The sequence below is a fragment of the Micrasema longulum genome, unplaced genomic scaffold (genome assembly GCF_059751315.1).
Source record: "Micrasema longulum isolate JH-2025_06_02 unplaced genomic scaffold, ASM5975131v1 h1tg002388l, whole genome shotgun sequence".
Taxonomy (NCBI): domain Eukaryota; kingdom Metazoa; phylum Arthropoda; class Insecta; order Trichoptera; family Brachycentridae; genus Micrasema; species Micrasema longulum.
The window spans coordinates 71,086-81,882 of NW_028279537.1; the positions used below are offsets into that span (position 1 = coordinate 71,086).

The 10,797-nt window shown below is 36.1% G+C and overlaps 1 protein-coding gene across 1 annotated transcript; it reads left to right on the forward strand.

Annotated features, from left to right (window-relative positions):
• The first annotated feature begins 1,710 nt into the window (after positions 1-1,710).
• Pp2A-29B (Protein phosphatase PP2A regulatory subunit A) lies at positions 1,711-10,380 on the forward strand. The gene is made up of 2 exons (XM_088240229.1): positions 1,711-2,837; positions 8,930-10,380. Exons 1-2 carry the CDS (start codon positions 1,917-1,919, stop codon positions 9,779-9,781), a joined length of 1,773 nt encoding a protein of 590 aa, XP_088096355.1. The 5' UTR covers positions 1,711-1,916; the 3' UTR covers positions 9,782-10,380.
• The last annotated feature ends 417 nt before the right edge of the window (positions 10,381-10,797 follow it).

A 10,797-nucleotide genomic window follows, 5' to 3' on the forward strand; every position in this document is an offset into this window, starting at 1 on the left:
GATCATAACTAATATAGTAAAAAATTAACATAATAAATAACAAAACCGGCAAATAATTATAAAAATTAAAACATAAATATTGATTGAATAATAATTAAACTTGAAACATAAATATAAATTACAAAATATAATGAAAAATAACGATGTACAGGGTGTTCTTTAAACCCTGTCACATCAGAAATCACGATGATCAGTATGGGAAAGAAGACATATTAGCATATATAAAAAATATTTAGAACAAAGAAAATTAAAAAAATAAAATATTTAAAAAAACAAATGATTGCCCTCTTCTGCGGGGGAGAAGTGAGGGGAGCGCGGCGCAGTATAAGACTCTCCCCTCCCTCCTCCTCGTTTCTCCCCTGCAGAATTAAGCAACTATTTGCTTTTTTGACATTTTATTTTTCAAATTTTTATTCGTTCTAAAAAATTATTTTAATGTGCCAATATGTCTTCTTGCTCATACTGATCATCGTGGTTTCGGATGTGACAGGGTTTAGTAAAAACCCTGTATGATTAAATCAGACAAAAGATATTAATAATTAATATTAATCGGGTTGTATTTCCGTAGCTAGTATAGGGGACTCATAAATCCGAGGTCCGAAGTTTGAATCTCACTCTACCACAACTTAATTCCCATTTCCTAATAGTGAGTTCTTTACAATTCGTTGAATATGGCCCCAAAAAAAATTTTGGAAAAATCACAAGAACGCGAATACTTGTTATTGAAAAAATAAAAATCAGTAGAATGTTAAAACAAATCAATAGAATTTTATATGCAATTCTGAATAATATTGAAATATCCCTTATTCCTTACCTTTTAAAAATACATAGATGTATTCATTGAGATTGAGGGACGTTTTTATTCCTTTCACAAAAGCATTGTTTATACCACTTTTTTTTTCTTATGGAAAACAAATATTGTAGATATCTACAACATAGAAACATGTATGCAGTCATTGAAGTATAATATATCGAGATAACACACCATACAAATCCGAGATAAAAAGTCGTCCCCAAAGGAAAAGGAATGGCCAGAGTAGGGAGCAAATTTTGCATGTCATATCAGGTTGACTTTGGCAAGCAAAACACGTAGAACAGTAAAAAGCGTTAATTGTTTACATCGGTCTACTGTAAGTTCTACTCAGTTTGTCTCTCCCTTCTGCATACGATTCACTTTTGTTTATCGTTTCACTGTACGCCCAAATAACTGAGCAGAACAGAGACAAGAGATAATATACGACTGGTTACATTTTATAACACATTTTTTAACATTAAAATAAACAAGTATTTGATTGAGATAAAAAAATTACTCACCGGCGAAAGGTTATACCGTCGCTTTTTCTATCTTTTCCAGATTGATTTGCGCAGTATCTTTGCGTACATATAGATATTTTAGTAATTGCGAGAAGACAAAAGTTCAAAAGTAGCCGGCGAACACTCGCAACAGACTAAAGTCCGTTCTATCAAACATATGCCAATTGGCCGCAGGTCGAGGGACCATATTTCGAACGCTCATCATTACTCTAATTATAAACCCTAATTAATGCAGTATGCATCCTTCTAATACCTAATAGTCGGTGTTGATCCTCCATATCAAAACAAGTTGCAACTTTTTTCCCCCGATTAGGATTGATAAGTACCTACAAATCCAAAATAATTTTCTTGGTTTGCCTACAATATTAGTTGTTTGTTTTTTCTACTAGCAACTCTACTGGCCGCCATTTTGCACACAATGTCAGTTATTCTTACGGCCGCGAGGATGCGTTAAATTGCATATTTTTTATCGAGTAAGGCAGTTTTAATATCATACCGAATCCATTAATCGACGGACAAATCTGTAGCGTCGAAATTTGAGTGACAAAAGTATCACAATTGTATTATTGTCGTATAAACAAAGGTATTTCGCGGTAAGAAACATGGCCGCTAGCGACTCGGGAGCAGATGATTCACTGTACCCTATCGCTGTTTTGATAGACGAACTGAAAAATGAAGACGTTCACCTGCGTCTCAACTCCATCAAGAAGCTTTCCACGATCGCCTTGGCGCTCGGGACGGAAAGAACTCGCGCGGAGCTCATTCCTTTCTTGAAAGAGACGATTTACGACGAAGATGAAGTTTTGCTCGCCCTTGCCCAGCAGTTGGGGGATTTCATCAGTCTCGTGGGGGGTCCAGAGCATGCGTGGTGTCTCCTCGCCCCCTTGGAGTCGCTCGCCAGCGTGGAAGAAACCGTCGTCCGCGAAAAGGCCGTGGATTCTTTGAAAGCGGTCGCCCAACATCACTCCGCCCAGCACTTGGAAGAGTATTTCTTCCCGCTCGTGCAGCGGCTCGCCGCCGGGGACTGGTTCACGACGAGGACGTCCGCGTGCGGGCTGTTCGCGGCCTGCTACCGTCGCGTGGCGATGGAGCTCAAGGTGGAACTGCGACAACACTTCCGTCTGCTGTGCCAGGACGACACCCCGATGGTGCGGCGCGCGGCCGCCTCCAAACTCGGCGAGTTCGCCAACGTCGTCGAGTTGGAGTATTTGAAGTCGGATTTGATCCCGGTGTTCATGACGATGGCCAAGGACGAGCAGGACTCCGTGAGGCTGCTGGCGGTGGACGCGTGCGTGAGTATCGCCGGCCTGCTGCCCCCGGAAGACGTCGAGCAGCTGGCTATGCCGACTATCCGCGCGTGTGCCACGGACAACTCGTGGAGGGTGCGCTATATGGTGGCCGACAGGTTCGGGGAACTGCAGGCTGCGGTGGGACCGGAGCTGACGCGAGCGGACCTGGTGCCGGCCTTCCAGATCCTCCTCAAGGACCTGGAAGCGGAAGTTCGTGCCGCCGCTGCGAGCAAGGTAGAGAGATATCATTATTTTATTTTATTAACACAAACGGCAAATCTGCCTTTTACAAACATTTATAATACTAACATATTTGGTTTAATATTTTATTTTTTTGAACATAAATTTCCTTATACCCAAGATTTATAAAAAAAATTAAACCTAAAAATTATACAGCATATTCAGTAGAAAGTTCAAATAATAAAACATTCTACAGTAATACAACAAGAAAATCATAAGTACTGTTTCATACAGCTGGGCAAAGTTAACAAAAAACTGTGTATATTATGAAATGCATGAATAAATAAATATAATTACCATTCACCATCTTTGAAAAAGTTCAAAAGGTTTGTTCTATAGGAACAATACCCTACACTAAATATATCAAATACGTGGGAATAACTATTGCCGAGTTCATGAAGTCTATTTAATACGGCATTACAAGTATATACTGTCCGTAAATTAAGATAATTATAACTTAAGACCAGAAATAGTTTCATCTCAAAATGTAATTTTTTGTACTGTAATTTGGGCCAATATTTCCTATCCCTGTCAGCATGAAGGGATTTAACTGGGTGATGGATTAATTTATTTATTTTAATTATACTTCCCCTTGTACCTACCTTGTAGAGGATGAGGGTTTTTATTTATTTATTATTTAGTCTTAAAACAGTACAAACATAATACATTAATGTTCTGATATTAACTTAAATCTAATTATCATTAAAATATATACTAATCGTTAACATTAATGGTTTTAAAGCGACAGTGAAAGGGACATTGAAAGCTGTAAATGAATGTAAATATTCGTTCAGCCTCGTGGTATAATGGTCAGTGCGTTTGCCTACCATGCAAGAGGTCTCGGGTTTGATTCCCGACACGGTTGATATGAAATATTTATGTAAAAGGGTTTTCACACTAAAATATTTTATAGTCCCTGGACTGGTACCTGAAGCGTAAGACTGATCATCTTACCTTCATGTAACAAAAAATGATCAAGATGCGCTGCGATTGGGTACCAAATTTAAATATTTGTTCGCCGTTTTCCTCACTAAATTTGGTCAGTAGAGGAATAAATATAAATTATTCATACTGAATTCACGAGTATGTAAACAAGTGTAATTTTGAATGAATGAATAAATAATTAAAAAAATAAAAATTGTTGCTTGTATGAGTGAATCCGAAGAAAGACATTTAGTCTTAGTCTAGAGCTCCTTGGCCAGTTGTAATGCAAAACAAAATTACCATCCCGCTATTGCTTATTTTGTGCCGAGACTGATGAAGAAAACAATTTGTAAAATACATCCAGAATCCTGGAAGAGGAAGGAAGATAAGAGAAGTCTCGGGTAAAAATCCAGGTATCAGAAAATAGAATGGGGAAAAGTTGGCCTCAGTGCAGGAGTTGGCGCATTCGCCTACCATTCTCAAAGTCCTGGGTTCGATTCGTGACAGGGGCTATTTGAAATGTTTGTTATAATGATGGTTTAACAACCTAATTATGCAATTGCAGCTTATCACAATCGTAGAATACATGATAATCATGTTTGTGCTTCGGATGCCAAACCAGGTAAACTAAATATTGGGGATCAAACAACTCCTTGTCAAAAAATACTTACTGGGAATATTTTTTTTTTTTAAGCCAATGAACAGGCTTAAGTAAGCCCTAATAGATTGGCATTAATGAGTAATACTTAATCTAAACATTCTTAAAATCTACTTAAATTAACAAAGTGTATAATTAACAAAAGGTATGTATATAGCATAATCTAGGCGGAAGTGGCAAGTGTGACATCGCGGGTTAGAAGAGACAACACCGCTTGCTTCTTAAATGCCTGCCCTTGCTGTAGGAACACATCGACAGTACTGTTCTCAGAATCCTGGGCAGAGGGGAAAAGAATCCGATGTTAGTTTTATAATTTACCACAGCAAAGACAGGATTGGTACGCAAGTTACGGCGAGGTACATTAGGGTTTATTTGAGCAAGGATATCATGGGCATCTATATAGGTAGATATTAATTTGTGCAAGAATATCAAACCAGCCAAAATCCTTCTGAATTCTAAGCTAAAGATGTGAAAGTATTGTGTACCTTATTGGGAATCGAACCCGTAACGTGCATGATTGTCAAATAATCCGCATTATTTAACTCATGATACGGTCACACACAAATTACAAGTACTGTTTCAATTACATCAATTTTACAAGATTGTAAATATTGAAATATTTATAATCTACATTTACAAATTTGCATGACATGAAATCACTTCACCACATAACTGGAATTTCCTGTTTGTAGCCATGTATTCCCCATTGTTTTATTACGAAGTACAACCATCTTTGTGTGTCCTACTCATGTCCTATATTATAGAGAACACAACAAGTTTTGTGTATATATGGTAGTAGATACCTAATAGAGTATTTTCACAAATCTTATTATGGATAACTTATATAGCGCCATTTTCGTAATATAATACCTCAAGGGCTCTTAACAAAGTGATGATATAAAGAAATCAATTTAATTTCAACTTTTTTAATTTGTAATTTAAGAAAAACAATGTACTTTGTCATCACATGCTACAACATAGCATAAACAAAACAGCTCACACTTGACTTCATTTGGACATCAAACGTCATGCCCGCTGACTGTGTATGCAACAAGTATGGCTCGAAAATGTCATACTAGGGTGTGAAACATCTATTTTTTGGGTAATTCAAAATAGGCATGCTTTAAAAACCTTTGTAGAAAATTTATCCAATGTCACATGAAAAAAAAATACTATCACCATTGTAATTTTTTGCTTTTTTAAAATAATCATAATAAAAAACGTGACTGTATGGTTTGATTTTTTCTGCAATTATTATTTAACCTCTCAACTGGGGAATTTAGTTTTGTGTATGTTAAAAGCGTGTATGTTTTTTTTTTTAGAAGAAAAAGAAATATTAGAGCTGTTATAATTTGCCCAAATATTTCAATTTTGGTGGCCATTTTCAATGAATTGTAAATAACTCACTATTAGAAAATGGAAATCAGGTTGGGGTAGAGTGGGGATCGAATCTCGGACCGCTGATCCGTGAGTCCGCAACGCTAGCCACGGGACTACAACCCGACTCAATGTTGCAATTAGGAATTGTTTCTATACGATTATGGCGTATTTTGTTTAGCCCATAGTAAACATAGCGGCGACTTAATATGTCGTCACGCCCGTAGTAAACACTCGATGAAAGGTCTCATAGTTTCGCCATGCGCAGATCTTTTGTCAACAAAAGAGTGGAAAAATAAAACCCAGCGCGGATTGATGAGTACCTTTATTGAAAATTCAAGAAATTATAATGACCAGCAGTACTAGCGGATTACCTAGTCTGCCATAGGAAAAAATATTTAGGTGCACAGCTAAAAAATATTCAATAAAATAAAAACTAGAAAAAGTCATAAAATTAACATGAAATGGGAAAATAACATGCTAAAATAATATAATAATTTAAATAAATGTGCGAGGTTATAATAGTTTTATGCGGTGTGAAATTCTTCGAAACTCAAAACAAAATAAACCGTAGATTGTCACGCCCACTAGATGGTAATTTTTGGAAGGTCTTGGTGGACGTCATACTCGCCATAGTTGCTTTTTTGGAATGACGAAATATGTTGTCATACTCGGTTAACAGGTTAAAATTAATTTTGTTTACGCGAGATTTTTATCTTCTGGAAGAATCAAAGTATATCAATTCTATCACTATCTTGATAATAATAACAGTAAGAACTCAGTGCAGATACCAATTGATAAAGACTGACAATTAATTTTATTTGATACGAGTATTGACCCAATAATGTATTACCAAGGTTAAATAATGGCAGACTGTAAATAGGCTCAGCTCTCCTACGTATCGCTGTGTATAAATTAGTATACGCTTTAAATATGCTAGATTCTGACTTGTTTATTCTTCTTTTTATATACACCTACAAATGGGTTGTTTAAGAATTGCTATTCTAAATATTTGTATCAACGGCAATATGGAAGTCTAGGCATTTACAGGGCTTATCAAATTTAGATCTAAATAACTCTAAGGAGGAAATCCAGCCGGTCTGCAAACATTTGGACATACTTAAAACATTGTTGAAATAAAATTCTATTTATTTATGCTAACGTATACAACATACATAATGTATCTATGAGTATGTATTTATTTGACAGACTTATGCAGTCCATTCTAACGACGGTAAATTCAATTTCTTATAATAAATACAGGCACTTATAAAATAAAATACAATTAAATAAAATTAAAGCCAGGAGAAAAAAAATAAAAATTACTACCTCAAGACAAGATCCGGTCTATCTTAGTGATTTTTTAAATCTATAAAGACTTACACCAAAAAAGTCTCGAGTTTACAATACGACACAATCGGGACATTGGTGCATGCAAGCCATAGTTTGTGCTGTGTTGATCGAGGAACAGCACATTATTATTTCGCATCCGGCGGATTGGAACATTGAATGCCACCTGTTCCAGTAACGATGGTGCATCAATGAAGCCATTCAGTAAATTATACATAAATATGGAGTCAATGTTTTTTCTACATTTTTGTAGACTTGAGATTTTTAACATTGACTCCATTTCTCCGTAAGTGTAGTCTCCCCTCTCGAGGCCAATCATCCATGCTACTTTTCTTAGCAAACGATATTGCACCGATTCGATATGATTTATCCGACCTACATAGAAGGGAGGCCAGATCACGGATGCATATTCTAAAAGAGGACGAACAAGTGAGCAATATAGTGTTGTAATATGTATGTAAGATTTACGAACTCAATATGTAACTTATATTTTTATTGCTTTTCTAACGATATTTCCTTTTACAAATGATTCTACGATTATTGACCACGAACTTAGCTACATATTACAGCAATACACTGGGCCGTGAATACTTGTATTGAGAATTACGAGCGCAAACCGTAACCGTCCATTACACATTTGTTGTTAAACTGAAAATTTGGAACGCTAGAGAGAACTAGAGGATTATTACTCTGAGGATATTTCGCTGATCACAAATCTTATAATCTTTATATTAAGTGTACTTTACCTTTATTTGTCAGCCTCATGGTGTAGTGGTCGGCGCGTTTGCCTACCACGCAAGAGGTCTCGGGTTCAATTCCTGACATGGTTGATATGAAATATTTATTTAAAAGGGTTTTTTTACACTAGAATATTTCAGTCCCGGGACTGGTACTTGAAGTGCAAGACCTGCGATTGGCATACCAATGCAGGGCCCTATGCACCATTAAGTGCGGAAAGGGAATGATTATGATGTTTAGCCATATCTATTTATGCTTTCCCACTATATCTTTTAACTATTTTGTACATTTTGTAAATTCTCTATGGTTAAATAAAGTTTTGGAAAAGTATTATTATTGACGTATAATATAGGACACACCCAATAAAGTAAAATATTTTTAAAAGTAGTGACACGAAAACGTATCGATAGTTAAGTAACTAAGTAGTTTTTTTTTTATATTTGAAAATATATTTATTAACCCTTACGGATTATTACATTTATTTAACAAAAATAATATTTAATTTATTATTCATACTCTGTTGTGATAATAATATTTTTTACATCTTTTGAAAAGTTTGTCTGGTAGTTAATTGTATAATTTCAGTCCCTGATTTATTAGTCTTGATTGTCCTTGTCTTGTTTTGAAATGTTGCATGTGATATTGTTCTGATATTCTTGTATTATGTCCATGTTTATTACAATTGTTTTCAAGTTTTAGTTCTTTGTCTACAATGATATCAAATGATTTATGAATAAATTTTAAAGATTCTAGTTGAAAAAGTTCATTAACATTGAATTTAGTTTTTAAAGAGTTTTTTTTTATCTTTGTTTGTTTCTTTATACGAGGGCTGCATTCAACGAGCATGCAATATGCTACTAAAAATTACTCATTTTTGGTGTATAAAAAAGTTTGTATTTTAACGTTAACAATCTCCATTGGTTTTTGGTGGATCGTGATAGTGATTGTATTTGTCTGTTTTTATTGTACCCAATTTAATGAAAACTGACAATAACGTTACTGAAAGTATTTTAACATATATTTTAATCTTTAATTACAGGTTAAAGAATTCTGCATGAACCTGGATAAAGCGCACCAGGAACAGATCATCATGACCGCAATCTTGCCGCAAATAAAGGACTTAGTGGGAGACCCCAACCAGCACGTCAAGTCGGCTCTAGCCTCCGTCATCATGGGGCTCAGTCCCATACTGGGCAGGGCCAACACCATCGAACACCTCCTGCCCTTATTCCTCAGCCAACTGAAGGACGAGTGTGCCGAAGTCAGACTCAATATCATCTCAAACCTGGAGTGCGTCAACGAGGTCATAGGAATCCAGCAACTCTCGCAGTCACTGCTGCCCGCCATTGTGGAGCTCGCCGGAGACTCGAAGTGGAGAGTGAGACTGGCCATTATCGAGTACATGCCCCTCCTCGCCGGACAGCTGGGCCAGGAAGTGTTCGATGAGAAGCTCAGCGCTCTGTGCATGAGCTGGCTAGTGGACCACGTGTACGCCATTCGCGAAGCCGCCACCATGAACCTCAAGAAACTGGTGCAGCAATTTGGACCCGCGTGGGCGGAAACAAACATCATCCCTAAAGTCCTTGATATGTCCAGAGACACCAACTACTTACACCGCATGACTTACCTGTTCTGTATCAACGTTCTGGCTGAAGCTTGTGGCAAAGATATCACTACTAGAGTACTACTTCCTACAGTGCTGTCCATGGCGGAAGACAATGTAGCCAATGTTCGCTTTAATGTTGCCAAAACCCTGCAAAAGATGGTCCCCTGGCTCGAACCTTCCGTCATCCAACCTCAAGTGAAGCCAGTTCTAGAGAAATTGAACGTAGACCAAGATGTAGATGTTAAATACTTCGCTTCCGAAGCCATCGCTGTGTTGGCCGCTTAAATTTACGCTTAATTCACAAATTTTCTATTCAAACTACATTGTACAAAAATTGTCTCGAAAGCTTTCGACGAGATTCTTTTACTATAGTTTTGTTTTGCCATGTTGTGTTAAAGATTTTTATATAATCTTATGCGGTGACACATGTTGCTTCAGATAATAAGAACATTTATTTTCAAGTATTAATGATTTGAAATGTTATTTCATTCACTTTTTATTTCACCTCCATTTTGTTTACTGACGCAGTCGTCACACCCACATTACACCTGAGCCATGCGCAATTATGACAACCAGTGAAATGTTTAGTTTGTTTCTTGTATAAATATTTTTTAAAATTAAATTGATAAAACCTCTTTTCCATTCCATCATAAGTATATTTTAAAACTCTTTTTGTCGCATTTTATTTTATTTAATGTAAATTTAACTCCAAAAGCATTTGTAAAGCTGATAGTTACAAGATGTAAGTAATAATAATGTGAATCCAGCTATCTGGTCCTAAATACATAAATGTCTAATATCTAATTATAAAGTCGTAGAAAATTAATGTATTGGATATACTTAACACAACCATGTTTAATAATTAAATTAAAAAAACAAAACTATTCACTGCCTTTTAATGTGAAAATCTCCAATAAAGGGTTAAAATTATTATTAAAGAATGCTGTGAGAATGAAAGTGAGTATAATATTGCTACTGTAAATATTTATGTACATACTATGCTTAAAAAATTAGGTAATGTATATCGGAATAAACAGAAAGTATATTCCATTTGTAAATTCTTGCCATCGCAGCACTGTAATTGCAGTTCTGTGCATGCGTGGAGAAGGAGTTGACACTGTTATGAGTTAGTTGACTGTTTTGTATGCTTCGTGGTGCTTGTTTGAAATGTCTAATAAAATTGATAATTCCGCCGCTTGGGAGATGAGGTCTGTTATTCGTTTCCTTATTGCGAAGAACACTAAACCAGTCCACATTCATCGACAGATCTGTGAGGTGTATGGAAAACATCCGATAAGTGA